We start from the raw sequence: 18,567 nt of genomic DNA on the forward strand, positions 1-18,567 counted from the left end.
GATCAAAAGAAACATATCCGATAGTGAACATAGGCCTTGGAGCCGAAGATGTAAAGTTATGGCACCTCCAACCCAGGAGACTCTGTGGTCACAATGACTCAATCCGGATTAACCCTGGAGAAGAGAGGGACACTGAGCACACCGTCCAAAAGTGGAGAATCTCCCACTGGAATTCTCAGAAGTGGAACCTGTCATACTGAATGGCCACTAAGGTGGAGACCAATGTGCCCAATAACCTTATGCACAACAAAATCGACGGGTGAGGCACCGACAGCTCCATCATGAAACCAAGAAAACTCGCTGAAGAGAGATGTCAAAGACCACCTCCAGAAATTGAAGGTGCTGACAAGGGATTAGGTGATACTTCTCGGAAATTAGGATCCAGCCGTGATCTTGAAGCACTTGGAAGCATATTTGAGAAGATCGGCAAAATAAGGTTTGATTGCGATACCTTCAAGCTTGCCAATACTGACATGATCTAGGTGAAAACACACAGAGCTGGAGCTATACCGAAAGGTAAGGCCTGGAACAGATAGTGATGGGATCCGATGCAAAGCAGAACATGAAGGTACGCATCCCTGATAACTAGGGAGGCCAAAAAGTCAGTGGCCTACATACTGAATCCGCACTCCAAGAGCGGAGCCAAAGGGTCTCCGAGCTGAGATGGTTGTAGCTGAAATTCCAGAAGTGATTCTAGTGAGTGAACAAATTAGCTCACAACTGGATTGCAATTAAATCACTGAACCTACAGCTGGACATGGTTCTGTGAAGTTCTTTACTGAGCTAGACGTGTGAATGCTGACTCAATCAATCTTATCAATTTCTTATGTGTTCGGGATATACAAATTTTTTATACAGATTAATCCTGTCTAATTTATAGTGCATATACAAGTTTTTTTATACAGATTATTCCTAATGTATAGTGGATATATATCGATACAACAAATATAATTGATATTTTTTGTTATTTATATTTGCTACAATTTACATGATTGTGCTACAGATGCATCTGTTTTTTATCACATATATGTAATAAATTGTAACATTTTTTTGGACACATTTACAGTTCCTAATATTCTCTCATCCGCAGCGCTGTTCTTGTGTTTTTTGCAGTTTCCTTGCAGGAGCTGCCTGTGAGGCGCACACTCCCTGCAAGGGAGCCGCCGTCAGGAAAACCCATCCAACATGACTCTGCCATCTAGGACAGTGCTGCCGTCCAGCCCCTCTAAAAGTGTGATGTAGCATTCTGTCCCGGGGTCCAGATGGTCTCTTACTGAGACCGGAGCACTACAGTGCATCCGGAAAGTATTCACAGCGCTTCACTTTTTCCACATTTTGTTATGTTACAGCCTTATTTCAAAATGGAATAAATTAATTTATGTCCTCAAAATTCTACATTAATTTAAAAAATAAAACTAAGAAATCACATGTACATAAGTATTCACAACCTTTGCTCAATATTTTGTTGATGCACCTTTGGCAGCAATTACAACTTCAAGTCTTTTTGAATATGATGCCTCAAACTTGGCACACCTATCTTTAGGCAGTTTCGCTCTAGCGTCGGTGCACAGCCATTTTCAAATCTCTCCAGAGATGTTCAATCGGATTCAAGTCTGGGCTCTGGCTGGGCCACTCAAGGACATTCACAGAGTTGTCCTGAAGCCACTCCTTTGATATCTTGGCTGTGTGCTTAGGGTCGTTGTCCTGCTGAAAGATGAACTGTCGCCCCAGTCTGAGATCAAGAGCGCTCTGGAGCAGGTTTTCATCCAGTATGTCTCTGTTCATTGCTGCATGCATCTTTCCCTCTATCCTGACTAATCTCCCAGTTCCTGCCGCTGAAAAACATCCCACAACATGATGCTGCTACCACCATGCTTCACTGTAGGCATGGTATTGGCCTGATGGTGAGCGGTGCTTGGTTTCCTCAAAACATAACGCCTGGCATTCACGCTAAAGAGTTCAATCTTTGTCTCATCAGACCAGAGGATTTTGTTTCTCATGGTCTGAGAGTCCTTCAAGTGCATTTTGGCAACTCCAGACGGGCTGCCATGTGCTTTTTAATAAGGAGTGGCTTCTGTCTGGCCACTCTACCATACAGGCCTGATTGGTGGATTGCTGAAGAGAGGGTTGTCCTTCTGGAAGGTTCTCCTCTCTCCACAGAGGTATGCTGTAGCTCTGACAGAGTGACCATTGGGTTCTTGGTCACCTCCCTGACTAGGGCCCTTCTCCCACAATCACTCAGTTTAGACGGCCGGCCAACTCTAGGAAGAGTCCTGGTGGTTCCGAACTTTTTCCAATTACGGATGATGGAGGCCACTGTGCTCATTGGGATCTTCAAAGCAGCAGATATTTTTCTGTGCCCTTCCACAGATTTGTGCCTCGAGACAATCCTGTCTCAGAGGTCTACAGACAATTCCTTGGACTTCATGCTTGGTTTGTGCTCTGACATGCACTGTCAAGTGTGGGACCTTATATAGACAGGTGTATGCCTTTCAAAATCATGTCCAATCAACTGAATTTACCACAGGTGGACTCCAATTAAGCTGTAGGAACATCTCAAGGATGATCAGTGGAAACAGCATGCACCTGAGCTCAATTTTGAGCTTCATGGCAAAGGCTGTGAATACTTCTGTACATGTGAATTCTTCGTTTTTTTTTATTTTTTTATTTTTTTTATTAAATTTGCAATAATCTCAAAAAAACTTTTTACATGTTGTCATTATGGGGTATTGTGTGTAGAATTTTGAGGACAAAAATGAATCCATTTTGGAATAAGGCTGTAACATAACAAAATGTGGAAAAAGGGAAGCGTTGTGAATACTTTCCAGATGCACTGTATGTGGGGGGTCCCACTGAGCACACTCCCCCTTCCGTGGCTGCAGAGTGGCTAGCTGACTGACGGCTCCTGCAACCGCCAGCACTGATACTGTGCGCTGCTACAAGCAGCGCACAGACCCTAAATAGAATAAAAAAACACAAATATCACAAAAAACAAACATAAATAAATACCTTCAACAAGGGCTGCATAGCAGCCCACCCAAAACGTGCCCTACTCCATAAGGCACCTTAATAAGACTGCCATTATGGGGTTGCAGGGGGGAGGAGGAATTTAATTTTAAATCTACAGTATAGTTTACGTGCCAGCTCCAGCACCAACCTGAAATCCCATCGTCCAGTGTCCCCTAGCCTTGCTGCCAGTGAAACACTGATGAGCCTGATTTGCCTGAAAATTTCCATAAATGGTAGAAGTAAAGGAATCGTTTGATGGGCTACTTACTGCTTCTTTTACACTGAAGGGAAAATGTCTTTGTACCTTTGTTATATAAAGTTATGCACCTTTTACAATTAAAAAAATAATTGTACTCTGTGGAATATTTGTAAAATAAATTCTGCTGCTAACCCATCTACCAGATTATGAGCCCCAATGTGCACACACTCACTGCACCTTCCACTTATTTCATTTTCTGTCGATTTCTCTTTGTATTGTTTTTTCATTCTAATGCACCTTTTGGGGTCTGAAAGATGTAAAAACTACTTATTTCAGGGTGTGGGTAAAAGCCGGAAACAATGTAAAGTGTATTGAAAAAGCCGGAAATCCATAGAAAATGTATGAGAAAAGCTGGAAATCATATTACATGTATTGAAAAAGCCGGCAATCATACATTTACTATGGATTTCTGGCTTTTCTAATACATTTACTATGATTTCCGGCTTTTCTAATACATTTACTCTGGATTTCTGGCTTTTCTAATACACTTACTATGATTTCCGGCTTTTCTAATACATTTACTATGGATTTCCGGCTTTTTCAATACATTTACTATGTTTCCGGCTTTTGCCCTCTTCCCTTATTTCATATGGTATCCTCTTCATCTCCAGATGCTGGCCCGTCTGCTGAAGAGCACTCACCCAGAGGATTTACGAGCTGCTAACAAACTTATTAAGGAAATGGTGCAAGAGGTAAGAGATTTCTGTCCGTCTGTCTGTGTGACAGACTTCAGTCTTCTGCTGGTCTATCAGAGAAATGGGATAAAATATGCCAAATCCTAGTTTAACATTAAATGACAAGCAAAATCCACACAACGTCAGTCCTAGGGGTTCTCAAATATACCAGCAACAATCTTGTGACATGCTATTCGGACAGTGGTTTGCTCGCCGATGTCATCATAGGACACCATACACATTTTAAGGAAATGGTGATAGCTGGGATAAAACAGGCACTTTCTCAGTTGTTCAAATAAAAGACACTAAACTCCATTTACAGACTAGAAAATATACAGGAGCACAGGGTTTGTATTATTGTCATCCTTCTAGGGGACTGCCAAATATGGGGTGTACAGGGCACGGTGAAGAACTGGCACATCGAACTAAGCTTGTTTATAGCTGGCTCTTCCCCTCTACAGTCTATCAGCCCCTAAGGAGCCAGTGGGATCATCCCATGTTGTGGGCACAGTAGCTTTTTCAGTAGTTTCTCTTTCGTTTCTATTTTTAGCTTTAATTTTGTGCGTGTGCAATTCTCATGCTGCTTGAGTGGGACATGCAGCATCGCTCGCCGCAACTTGTCTGCCCACGCGATCTTCAGTTCCTGGTGAGGTCATGTCTTACTCTCGGCTGTTTTGGGGACTGGGCACCTCCGGTTGACTGTCACTGTCCTCAATACCTGTCACAAAGCCCGGGGACTCTGTGGCCAGAGCTACAGCGTAGACCTGTCTCTCTCTCTCTCTCATTGAGATGGGGCATGCTGTGGTTATCCTCATTCCCCCGCCCTTGGCCATTGTTTGGCAGGACTGGAACTCTAGTGCCGTGGATTGGAGGATTTCGGTGTGGGGTGCTTACACTGCATCTGGCCCCGCTGTGGACCCACTCATTGCCTTGCAGGACAGCGATTGGGCGGATGCTTCCTTGCTCACGGGGGTGGATAATTTCTTGGAGGAAGCAAACTATCTCCTCTTTGGCAGAACAAATCCCTTGGGACCTCCCTCTTTCTTTCCTGCGGCAGCCATCTTTCTCACCTGCTTCTTTGCCTTCTGCTGCTTTTAGAGATATATTAGGTACTACCGGTGGCGGCTTTTGCTCTTCTGTGCATTGCTGAGCACTAGACTTTTTATTTTTTTTGAGCTGGGAGCCTGTCTGTCTGTTTCTGTCGTATTCAGTTGTTCTAACAGTTAGACTCATTGAACCTGACAGAAATAGATACTGTTTTACTAAGTCTGCAGTTTTATTTTGCAAAGTTGTACTGTCATACAGATTAGAGGGGTGTTTCACTGCTGCTTTACTCTCATTGTATTTGTTTGTGTTCTGCTATATTTTGGGCTCTGTTTTTTTACGTCTCCGTTATGTCTGAAAAAAGTTCCACTTCCAGATCCAAGTTTTCTGGCCAGTCAGTGGTGTTTCATTACGCTTCATTAAACTTTCCATGCTAAATTGCATCAGGGCTGTACAAATGACTTTTGTGCATCTTATGCCGCCGAGGACCGTGGTCTGCACACATCTGAAGATGAGCTTGGCATAATCTTATGCTCCATTGCAGACCTGGTGGACAGGCCAGAGCACCCTAGTGCTGTAAGTCACCAGACTACTCCTTCTGCTTTGTTAGGATATCATGTTGCCCCTTTTTCTATTGTTCTCCCTCTATCCCCTCCTTCTATTGTAAACCCTAAGCCTACCAATCACACTGTTACAACAGGGGCCACAAGGGGTTATCCAGGAACCCCCCTAGCGTGCATCCATACAGAGGAATATGGCCTAAATGACCTCTTCACTGGACAGACTGTGTGAGCCACGCTGGCTTGTGGCCTCTCCCAATTGCCAAGGTGCTTTGCCGGTGGCCTTACTGGAGGAATCTGCTTGGGCCTCTCTGCGTGGAGTAGGGTGAGGTTCACACTGATTTGGATCTGGAAGATCCACTGCGTAAAAGGTGTCTCCCAGCATCGAGGTATTGAGGAATTGATTTTATTAAGCCATCATGCTTTGGACTTTGAGAACCTGGTGGAACATATAGAATACCTGTTGTGTCTTTCCTTAAATGGTATAAAAAGTCAAATGTTCCACTTGACTGAGTGTTAGAGCCTGTGGGAGAGGCCGTGTGAGTCAGGACACTGCGACCCAGAAATAATAATCAGGTTCTATTTGCTGTACAACTTTCTTGTGCTGTGACTGTTTTGCCATGGTTACCAGGAATAATTGTTATGGGTGTAGCCATTGGTGAACACTAAAGCTGGCCACATACTAGACCAACTTACATCCAACCAGCCAACTAGTTGATTGGTTGAAATTAAAATCTGGTAACGTATGGGAGTAACTGATGATCAGCAATTTGCTCCTAAATGCCAGAAAACAGATGAAAATGGCGTTATACAAGTTTGTTGAATGTTTGATCTAAACAATTTGTTCAAACAACAGTTTTTGTCCATTTTCCAGCGTTTGGGAGCAAATTGCTGATTGTCATTTGCTTTCATACCTTACCAGATTTTCATTCCAACCAATCAACTAATTGGCTGGTTGGATGTAAGTTGGTCTAGTGTATGGCCAGCTTTAGTGATCAGCTGATTGTGTGAATCTTAGGAGTAAGCCAGGTGGGACAATTAGCTCTATACAGCCTGGTTTCACTAAAGCTTGGTACATACCTGACAGATATACCTGCAGATGATGGTTTTTCATACACACTGAAGAACCATCATCTGGCACGGGTCCCACTCCCTTCCCCGGCAGCTTGTGCAGTAAGTGTATAAGCTGTCTGCTGACCGCCCGTACACACAGCACGATTAGCGGATATATCTGCAGATATATTTGCCAACGATGTTCTGCACAACCGACACAAAATGTCTGTGAACGACTTCGTTCACAGATATATCGTCTGTACACACTGGGCGACGTGCATACAATATATATCGGCCGTTCAATTGAACGGCCGATATGTTGGCCAGTGTGTATCCAGCATTACACTTCTCGGTTTATCGTAGTCTGTTGTATTCTTGTCTGGATGCGTTGCTAAAGGGCTTCAATCCAGCTCACTGTTTCTGGTTGGAACCATGTTTGGATATTTCTTGTTTCCCACAGACCTCTGAACCTGTTTGTCATATGGGATCTTTACCTCTCCATGTGCATGACTGTAAGTGAAATCTGGATCTCCAGTCTGCATTCATTCACCTCAGCAAAATAAACACTTTCTGCATCATCTCAAACCTCTACAAGTTTTCAGGAAATTTTATCGTCTGACAGTTTCCTTGCTGTCAAATATTTACCTTTCCAAGTTAATTTGCTTCAATTTGCCATATCACCACTTCTCTATTTAAAATAATTGGACTGCCTTTTCTCCCTGCTATCCAAGCCTGCTGATTAGCCTCACCTGAAACAGCCCTGCTGAATCTTTCCCGGCACTGCAGAATAGTGAGCAATTGTTTATTTACTACATTCCATGCTGGTTGTGTTCTGTCCATACTTAATGTATAAGAACCGTTTCTTAGAAGATTGATTTTCTGACTTATCTACTAAAGACTGTGTGAATATTATTCGATTGTGTCATAGTACTGAGTTCTTGAGGGAAGCATGGAAGAAGCTAGATATGGGGTATCGGTTGCCATGTAGATTTGTTTATACGTACCCTTTTGCATCCAAGAACTTGGTTAATGGGAATTTCCACCACGGGTTGATGCCTCCATTCCAAGCTTGCCAAAGGAATTTGTTGTCCATAAAGGACGCTTTGGATTTCCTTTGGTCTTATTTCCCCAGTCTCAGTGCATGTCCTTGTGTTCTAATACTTATCATCATCCTTTGGAAATTGTTTCTCTCCTGTAATATATCATGGGCACACGAGGGAATAGAAGGTACAGACATGGTAGTGAATGAGTGGCACAGCCTCCCATCAGGGGTGGTATAGGGTAATCAGTAGAACAATTTAAGCATGCATGGGATAGACATGAGGATTCCTTACAAAGAACTAAGGATCAAATAGGGTTCGAAGTTACCATAAGGGTACACAAGGGACAGATTAGATGGGCCAAGTGGTTCTATCTATGTTTCGGATCGTAAGTGTGAGAGGGTGATCAAATCTGTTTTCCTTACCGTTTTTTCGCTGGTTTTAGCAGCTGCTTGGACTAATGGTGGGTGGAAAAGTTATGTGCCAAGTTTCACTCCAGATCTTCAGGATTGCATCTGCTTCATTTGGTGGGCCAGACCATGATTGTCCTGGTGTATATGGCTGATGTGCTCTAAGCGGCCCTCCAGCTGTTGTTGAACTACAAATCCCAGCATGCAACAGTTTTAGCATGTCCAGATAGCAACACTGTGGCAGGGCATGGTGGGATGTGTAGTTCTACAACAGCTGGGGGGGGGTCACTTATTGCCCACCCCTACTTTAGAGCCATTACCTTTATTAGTTCTGTCCTTTTTTGGGGCGGGGCTAGACACCATCATAGCGCATTCCTTGACAGGAAAAAACACTTTTGTTCTGGTTAAGACTGTGAGACCAAAGGGCCAGCTGTTTTGGTCCTTTTGGGTCTATGGCTAAACCAGGGGACCTCCCTCCAGGGGTTATTCTTGTATCTCCTTCGGTGGTCCCTACAGGGATAGGGAGTCTAGAAGAGGCAGGCATAAAGCATAAAAAACTAGCACAGATGCTGAATATACTATAAGTAAGTAAATGAATGTAAATATAGATGAACGTATATAGGAGGCTTTGATGTAAATTAAATGAAACGTACAAGTTTATATGCTCCTTATAGAATAAGATGTGGTGTTTATAAACCCCTTTAGAGACCAGGGTATTTGTTACCATATGCTAGCTCTTATAGTTCCTCCAGCCACTCTACACCACCAAAGAATATCCAGTTTTTGGCCCCAATCATCGTTTCGATATTTGGAAGATTTACATCTCTTGGTACAAGCAAGAGACGGGACACATCTAAGCATTCAATTTGGCTCCCCTCTTGTCGTTCTTGCAAGATGGCCTAGAAAGTGGGTTACATCTGGCCTCACTAACGGTGCAGCTTTCAGCTCTTTCCATGTTCTTTCAATGGAAATTGGTTCCATTCTTGGAGTAAAATATTCCTTCAGGTATGTGTTGCATTTCCAACCACCTTATGTTCTGCCAGTGAGACCTTGGAATTTTCATTTGACTTTATTAGCTTTTCACTAGCCAGACTTTGAGCTGCTTGTTTTAATAGACTTCAAGTACCTCACGTGGAAGGTGTAATTTTTGTTGAAGATAGAAGTATCTCTGCGCTTATCTTAATATTGTGAGATGGCAGAAAATATCAGTCAGGACTCCAATACTTATGTCAAATACACACATTATTTAATATAAAATCCGCATATAAAAATATTTTACAACAATTATTACATACATACAATTGACATTATATAACAAAAACAGTTCATAAAAAACCTTGAATGAGTGTTTCAACACTGGGTGTTTGCGGAATTCCGAATGTCAATAATGCTCTATCTGTTACATATACTTAGCTCTACATACAGTATACACCAAATGGGTCTGGAGTAATGAAAAGTTCAATAATAATTGTTCCCAGACATCCTGAGAATAATGCTGTTTAGTGGAGATATTGCCGGTGCCGAATCAGTTCCATAGATTTTCCTCTTTAGACCCTAAATACTAATCAGGCTGAACAGTCTGTTTATATACACCACTGTAATATTGATACATATTAGCACTTTGGCTGGACAAAATTTCGGATAGTTTCCCAGTCACTTGTGCTCACAGTATACCGCACATTAAGGCGGGATCCTTATAGTTCCTATGCTCAGGACCTCTGTCCTCCTGGGGAGTTTCTCCAAATTTTCAGCTGATTTGCTGTGTAACTAGTCAGCGCTGGCTGAGATCACTTTATGCCTGCAGGCAGCGGGCTGTCACTTCTATCAGCAGAAGAGCATACGGCGTCCAGTGTATAGTCACACTTTGTTTGGAAATCACCGGATCGGTATGTATAGTCACACTTTGTTTGGAAATCACCGGATCGGTATGTATAGTCACAATCACGTTGTCCACAAGACAGGGCTACTTCACAGACTTCAGCCTTTTCTACAGGGGACTCAGAGTTGGCAGCTTTCTCTCAGGAGGAGGGAGAATGAGAAGATCCGTACTGGGAGGATGCCTCTGCTTGTCTAGGTATCCGTGATTTAATTGAGGCAGTGTGTCAGACTTTAAATCTGCAGGAGATTGAAGTTCGTGAGTGAAATGCTTCTGCGTCTTTATTTAAACGTAAAGAGAAATCTATTTTGGTTTTTCATGTTTTGTCTCATTTTGATGACATTTTGAAGGAGGCTTGGCTTAAGCCGGTTAAGAGATTTCAGGTTCCTAGAAATCTTAAGAACCTTTACCCCTTTGCTGAGGGTGACGCAATGGTTCAGGAGATCTCCCCTAAGCTTCATGCTCCCATAGCCAGACTTGCTAAGGTAACTGTTATTCCTACAATGCAGTCGATTGCGCTTAAGAATCACACAGACGGAAAATGTGAAGGATTGCTTAAATTTATATTTACCTTCGCTGTCGCCTACCTTCCTCCCATTCTAGCCGTTACTTGGGTCAATAAGGCTATTGAGTCTTGGATGGAGCAGTTGGCATCTGGGCTCCAGTCAGAGAGCAATGTGTCCGATCTTCTGGCCTTAGTGGATCAGATCCATGAGGCTGGTATGAAGGTGACATCCTTCTTGGACTAGAACTTGCCAGGATTATCACCCAAGCCATGGAGGGTGAGAGCCCTTACCTACCGGTCTCTGCTCCTAAGGCGAAAGCTTCTCATTTTCGTTCTTCTCACTTCTTCGGGAGAAGTAGGTCTGTAAGAGTGTATTCTCTGGTGGTCTGCGCGACCTCCTTTCCTCTCTAATAGTTACACAAAAACTTCTCTTCATCAATAGTGACGATTAATTATAGGAATATAACACGATATTTTCCCCTTTAATCTATTTTCTCTGTCTGATATTGCTACATCTGTGACCCCCTAGATTACGTTATTAATCTTCCATACAGTCTTCTTACTTTTTCTGTCTCTTATCATGAAAACCCAGACAGAGGGTTGCCCTTGTTATGCTATATGCATAACAACCAAAGCCCCATGTTTGCTAAACATGCAAGCTATTACAGGGCCAATAACGCCCACCTATCCCTTGACGAAATCCATCGTCACCTGATTAATTTTGCCCATAATGTATTATTGTATATTAATTAAACCTTGAAATCATACTTCGTTATCTAAAGACCATATACATGATATAAAAAGTATTTTACTCCATAAATGGGAATTGCAAAGTAGTAGATGTTTACATGTGAATAATACGCAGATTATACAGTATACAGTAATAACTCAGAAATTAATTTCTAACTTTAATCCCAGTAATGAACTACCCTATGCACTTGCTAAATAAACTTCAATGCAGATTCTACAACAGAGTCCTCTTAGTATATAAAGTTGGTGTACGTGCAGATATATATACTGTGTGTGTATGTGTGTTTGTGTGTGTGTGTGTGTATGTATGTATGTATATATATATATATATATATATATATAATATATATATATATATAGTGATCTAGTCGGGATAGGGGTCCCTCTCCTGGGGTAGATGGACACCTCCTTACACACAGCAGCTAGGAAACAGCACACCAGTCCAGGGTTTTCGTGCAAGCTGGTCAGAACCAGTTTTTATTGTGCAATATAAAGCACTAAATAAACAAAATATAAAAATAAATCCTAGCCCATCTGGACACTAACTAGACAGGTTATTCCCTCATTACAAGTGGCAGGGCCTACTGCCTTACCACAAACATAAACACAGCACTTTCAAATATCACAGTGTCTCTGAACAAACCTCAGTGTCTGTTCTCCCCCAGGTATGTGAGACACTCAACCAAAACCTAACAGCTTATCTGAGCTACTTCCAGGTGCAACTACTAATCAGCCTGCTCTCAGACTGAAAGCCCCAACACCTGGAATGGCCTGTGGATGGAGCCCTCCCTCTCTTCTCACATCCACACCCCCAGGACCCTTTATCTGGCTTTTACCAAAAGCCGACACTTCTGGTTTGGCATAACAGACTTTTCCTGTTTTTTTTTTAAAAACACCTATGTAAGTAGTGTTCACTCTAGCTCTGGCGCGAGGCAGGGCGCCGGAGCTAGAGAGGGCACGTTTGTGCGTGGTCATCGACAAGGGGGCGTGTCTATAAGATGCATCCCCTTTTTGTCACTCTTGGGGGCGTGCCCGGCACTTACGGACACGCCGGGCAGCCCCCAAGCCCTGCAGACAGGGAGATTAGATGCCAGGCGCATGCGCCCGGCGTCTATTCTCCGGTGGTGACCGGGTCACCGCACATTTCTTCACCCGTGGGACACTGCGACCCGCGGGTGAAGACAGTTCCCGCATGCTGTTAGGGCAGGACGCTTTTTGCCCTCCTTCTGGAGGGTAGGGCGCTTTTTGCCTTCCAGAAAGAGGGCAGGGCGCCGCGCCCCGCTAAAACAGCCTAGCGGGAACGCTATGTAAGCAATCTGGGACACACATATATGCCATCCCAGGCTTCTCCAGTGCTTCTATCACAATATATATATATCAGTCCCTTGATGAAGCTTGACGAAACGGCCGTCGGGGCTTGTCCGGGTCTAGAGCACAGCTCCCCGGTTATTATTCTGCATTTGAACTGCTAAGTACTACCCGTTCTATTTTTGTGCTCAGTTGGCATATGTACCTTTCTATACATGGTGGTGTATTAAATGTCAAGTAATTTGTGGAGTGCTGGTCCTGTTTCCTTTTTCTACAATTGGAGCCGTTTGGTATATATATATACCAATGTGTGTATATGTAAGAAAGGTGTGGGCAAGTGAGACCACACATATTTCTATATTTTTTATTTTTTTTTATTACTCTTTGCTGTTTTTTTTTTTTTTCGTGATTTATGTACTTAGTTTTTATTGTGTTATGTACAATGTTCTTATAATGTAAATTTATTATGCATATAAAACTCAATAAAAAATTATTGGATTAAAAAAATAGTTGAGTAGACACACACATGGGCTCTGAGCTAGACAGCTCTGTGTAGTATTTCCTAATTTCATTACCAGGCTAGTGGGAACTTGGCCTGTATCTGTTAATTTCATTACCTGGGCAAGACTCTAACAAAAAGGTTTCCTGACTTGTAAACTTCAAAGAATAATTATCATGTGAGTCATGACATTAGCATCTTATTGATCAGTGAGGGGCCAGAGCTCAACAACAAATTATTAGGGAACATTCTTCACACCTCCCCATTTAAGAAGAGGTGCGGGGATATGATCCACCAGATCATTCCTCAAGCGTCTCTCCCGTATTGCCCTGACGAGATAGCCCATTTATTCTATGGCTTTTAATTACCAATCTGTTATGACATTAAAACTATAATTCGCATGTGCCATATCGCTATATTCCTCACAGCTACCATCAGTCCTGTGTCATGCCAACAGTAAAGCATCCTGACACCATTCATGTGTGGGGTTGCTTCTCAGCCAAGGGAACGGGCTCACTCACAATTTTGCCTAAGAACACAGCCATATTCACTGGGAGTGTATTATATAGTCCTTCCCCCACTCCCATCTCATCTTACAGCAGGTGGGTGTCCACATCCTACTCCCACATGTTGCAGTACCTGAATCTTCCTCACTGCTAGGAATGCACTCCCTGTTCTTTGAATGAGATTGCTAGCTCCTATTACACTCATGTTTATTCCTTTGTTTGATATGAGCTGGTTTTGAACTATTTAAAATCTAAATCTTCTGGCTCCTGCGTACCTATCTAATGGCACTGAGATGATGTCAATATTGGAGCTCCTTCACAAGGTGGGTGCACACCTAAGCGATATATCTGCAGATGATGGTCGTTCATACACACTGAGCAACCATCATCTGTATGCTGCAGCGGCTCCCTGTGGTCGGGGGGCGGGTCGGGAGCGTGTCCCGGCATGGAGCGTGTCCCGGCATGGGGCGTGTCCCAGCCACCTCCGCGCGGCTGCCGCTGTGTGTGTGCGGGCGGTCTGCAGATCAATTGATCGACCAATATATATCGGTCAGTGTGTACCCAGCATTAGTTCTTTCAGGGCTCTTCTGGTTTCTTCCGTAGACAGAGCTTCCAATGTAGATCTTTCTTTACCCCCCCCATAAGCCTAGCTCCAAGCCTGCGAACAAACCTACTACTTGACGTTCAGAGGGCTCTCGTCAGCCCTCAGGTTATGGGGACCCGCTTGCTTCAGTTCTGGGACATCTGGCTTCAATCTTTCCCAGACGTCTGGGTCAGTGGAGTTGTGTATAGGGGTTACATTCTGGACATGGAGGGTTCCCGCCCCAGCAGATTTTATGTCACCCCTATTCCCAAAAACTTGGGGCCTGATTCAGAGATGGACAGATTGTACAATACCAGCAATTGAGAGATGAAAAGTACAGCATGCTTTTTATAAAGCTCCAAGGGAACTCGGGGTCTAATTCATTGATCGACAGCTCGCCCCATTTTGTAGGCGTGGCGCGAGGGGTGGTTTCACAAACGGAGGCGCTCCCAAGCAAACACTTGCCGTTTGTGGGCGGCCCCACTGACATCACTAGTGATGTCAGTGGGAGAGCTTCCGACTCTATTAGAGCCAAAAGCTCTCTGGGGCTTGCGGCAGACGAGACCCTACCACAAGGGTCTCGTCGCAAGCCCCCATGGTTGCGATGGTCTTGACCATTGCGATCATCATCCTGGTCGCTCGTTAAGGCTGTGGGTGGTAGCCTAGCGAGCAGCCAGGGGGACGGATAATTTTTTAGATGCGGCCGCCCTCATTCAGAGCGAGCACTCGCATTTTACGAGCAGCTCTGAATGAGGTCCTCTGTCCAAACCCAGAGCTTTTCTCTCCTGGGAAGGAATTAATGACCATATCAACCACCTCCACAGTAAAGGGATTATCCAAAAATTCTGCAACCTCCGCTGACAGAGAAGGAAGACCTACAGATTCAAAATAAGACACGAGTTCAGCATGGCTACAAGACTCGAGGAGTAAATAGACCTAAAATACGCCAGGAACACATTCGCTATAGCAGGGATAGTAGATACCAGAGCCCTGATTGTCCCTTAGTTCCGCTACTAGATTAGAAGGGCGATCAGCATTGATCAAATGAGGCAAATAGCTCCCCGTTCTGTGAGCATAAGTATAGTGGAAGTGCGAGACAAATAACAGTCTACGACTAGCCTTACAGTCCAAGCTGCCTGAGAGGTTAGCCAGAGAAGCCTAGAACATTCAAACCTATCGCCTAAGCTCCTGGTCTTTGCAGGTAGTCTCAAGTTCTTCCTCCTTTTGCCTATATAAAACATTTTCAATTCAGTCACTAGCTTTATAAGCGTTCCTCTCAAGAATGTCTTAAAAGTGTCCCACAGCAACTGAGGCGGAACCCTTACCAGAAAAATAACTTGACCAAAGCACTTCCAATTCCGAACCCATTCCCATCTGTTGTAACCAGATCGGATTCAGATTCCATAAATACTGACCCCGGGGGCCCACAAAATCAACTACCAGACTAAGCGGGAAGTGATCTGATATACCCCTAGTTTCAGGGCCAGATTAAGGTCTGTGGGGGCCCCTGAGCAACAACCGTCTGGGGGCCCCTATCAATACAAGTTGTATGTGTGTGTGTGTATGTATATGTATGTGTATATATATATATATATATATAAAAAAAAACTGGTGTCTGCACTGAATAAAAATTATTAATCAACAGTGTGGTGCTCCTCAAGGATCCAATAGGCAATATATTAAGGTAGAAAAATTAACATCACGTCTTTATGTTAAGATGTAATGGTCGACGTTTCCATCCACATAGGGACTATCTTCAGGACATATAAACATATAGGTCTCTCCACAACCACAGTGACACAATAACAGATAAGTAATAAAGATGGGAGTTTAATTTTTCTACCATAATACCCGGTGAGTATACACACACGCGCATATATATATATATATATATATATATATATACTATGTATGTATGTGTATATATATATATATATATATATATATTATATAATGTGCACATGTATGTATGTGTGTGTGTGTGTGTGTATATATATATATATATATATATATATATATATTTTAACACACACGCAGTGTGGGAATGGACAGTGCCCCAGTATAAATTCTGTGCAGGCGGGTGCTGGGTCTGCATTGTTACATGGTCAGATCAGACAATGATCAGATATCGTTGTTTGATCGTCCTACATGTGCTGGATGATCGTTATCGAACATCCAGCACATGCACCAACCCCTCAACTTCTATAATGACCCTCGATCGTTGTTCGATAGTAACCAGACTAACCTGGTCGATATCGACCATCCGTGCCCGCGCATCGACCATCGTTTGGTCGTTGAAAGGGGCTAATAAACAGGACGATATAAACGATTGATTGATAAACTATATCGTTATCGTTTATATCGTCCTGATTATGTGGCCTTGTGTATGCACCATTACAGGGACAGATCTGAGCTAAGAATGTAAAGTTCCTCTGCAGCTGATAGTGTACACTGTCCATAATGTGACCCGCTGTGCAGCTATATACAGAGCCCTATATATTGTACCTGCCTGTATTCCTGCAGCTTGTTGCCAATCATCACCAAGTACATTACAGGCTGCAAGATCAGTAGCACATCAGTAGTAGCACCATGTAAGCATCCTCCTAATCCTCCTCACTGCTCTCACAGTCATCACAGAGGCAGTGTGTCCAGCTGTCGGCAATGGAGGAGCGGGTCCTCCAACCCCGACGCTGCTGCACTGTTAGGAGGAGGAGCCACCACCAGTGATGAAAGGTAAGGGGGGCCGTGCGCTGTGGGCAACTGGCCATACCCAAGGCTGCAGCTGCAATGCATGAGAGCAGACGTCTCCGGCCAGGGATGGATTAGGACGGCTCAGAGTCCTAAGCATGGCCGCAACACTGCAACCAACTACTGGGAAGTGCCCCGGATCTTTGAGGAGGGGGTGGAGCCAAATGTCAGGGGGCGGGGCTTACCCGCTGGCCGTGGCAGTCGGCTCTGTGAAAAGGTAAAAAAATAAAGTTCATGGGGGGTATGTGGCTGGGGGGCTGGGGACATTGTGTGGGGGCCCCGGGACGACCGCCCCTGTTTCCCTGCCTATAATCCGGCCCTGTCAAGTTTCATATGCTAGGTAAGAGATCCTGGGGAGTAAACTACGTCAGTCCAACCCAGGCCAGCTACAAAATAGGAGAGCCCACTACCACCCTGCAACGGTGACCCTGCCACTTCAACCACCTATCAATAGATGTATCAAATACATTATTGAATTCTCCTAAGCATGTCACCCGAGTGATAGGGGAATGCGCTATAAAACCCGCAGCCTTTAACAACACCTCGTATGAGAGGGGGGAGGAATATATACCGCTAAAATAAATACGGAGGACGCTTGATCCTGCATCCTATACATACAGATCTCCCTCACGGATCTATAGCTACGGCAGCCAAGGCAAAGAGGACTTTTTTTTTTAATCAACTTTGAAACCCCCTTAGAAGCCGCTGTGTGAGATGCGTGGTAAGTCCAAACCACCCACATCGTCTGGAAGAAGAGTATCTTCCCACCAAATGTGTCTCAGTGAGGCACACGTTATTGGGGTCGTACCGTCTGAGATGCTGAACGCTTCATTTTATCATTCACACCTAAGTAACCCAATCATGTTACAGAGGGAATGCTATACCCCACACGGTTATACCTACCCTGCGGAGGCCAGAGGCAAAAATACTAACAATAGAAAATTCCACATCTACATTACACTGTAATCTGCCATCACATTATACCCTAACTAGAAACTAAGAGCTATGACCTACCAGGTCACTGTAACCTACTAACTAACCCTAACCCTAAAATGTAGGAGAGGCAATGAATGATAATAGCCACATACACAGAGGGGTTCTCCGGCTATATGGAGACTGGTAACCTAACCGTGGCAGATCAGTAAGTAACTTATTACACAATCTGTGCCACAGGCTCCACAGGGAACAAGAGCATAGACCATATAAATATAACTGATATCAATGGCAGCATGGCAGTATATAGTTATACATACTGCATAGGGGCAATACATACTGCATAGGGGCAATATATAGTTATACATACTGCATAGGGGCAATATATAGTTATACATACTGCATAGGGGCAATACATACTGCATAGGGGCAATATATAGTTATACATACTGCATAGGGGCAATACATAGTTATACATACTGCATAGGGGCAATACATAGTTATACATACTGCATAGGGGCAATACATAGTTATACATACTGCATAGGGGCAATACATAGTTATACATACCGCATAGGGGCAATACATAGTTATACATACCGCATAGGGGCAATACATAGTTATACATACTGCATAGGGGCAATACATAGTTATACATACCGCATAGGGGCAATACATAGTTATATATACCGCATAGGGGCAGTACATAGTTATACATAATGCATAGGGACAATACATAGTTATACATACCGCATAGGGGCAATACATAGTTATACATACTGCATAGGGGCAATATATAGTTATACATAC

At 43.6% G+C, this 18,567-nt stretch overlaps 1 protein-coding gene across 1 annotated transcript in view; it reads left to right on the forward strand.

The window, feature by feature from the left end:
- The first annotated feature begins 281 nt into the window (after nt 1-281).
- The window catches only part of GGA1 (golgi associated, gamma adaptin ear containing, ARF binding protein 1), a 103,746-nt gene continuing 85,460 nt past the window's right edge, over nt 282-18,567 (forward strand). Inside the window, exons 1-3 of the mRNA XM_088463392.1 lie at nt 282-436; nt 636-696; nt 3,880-3,960. Of these exons, the coding sequence (XP_088319518.1) occupies nt 282-436; nt 636-696; nt 3,880-3,960 (297 nt within the window). The remainder of the gene's footprint in view (nt 437-635; nt 697-3,879; nt 3,961-18,567) is intronic.

Source organism: Taudactylus pleione, unplaced genomic scaffold (genome assembly GCF_031769625.1).
Source record: "Taudactylus pleione unplaced genomic scaffold, aTauple2 ptg001353l, whole genome shotgun sequence".
In the NCBI taxonomy this organism is placed as follows: domain Eukaryota; kingdom Metazoa; phylum Chordata; class Amphibia; order Anura; family Myobatrachidae; genus Taudactylus; species Taudactylus pleione.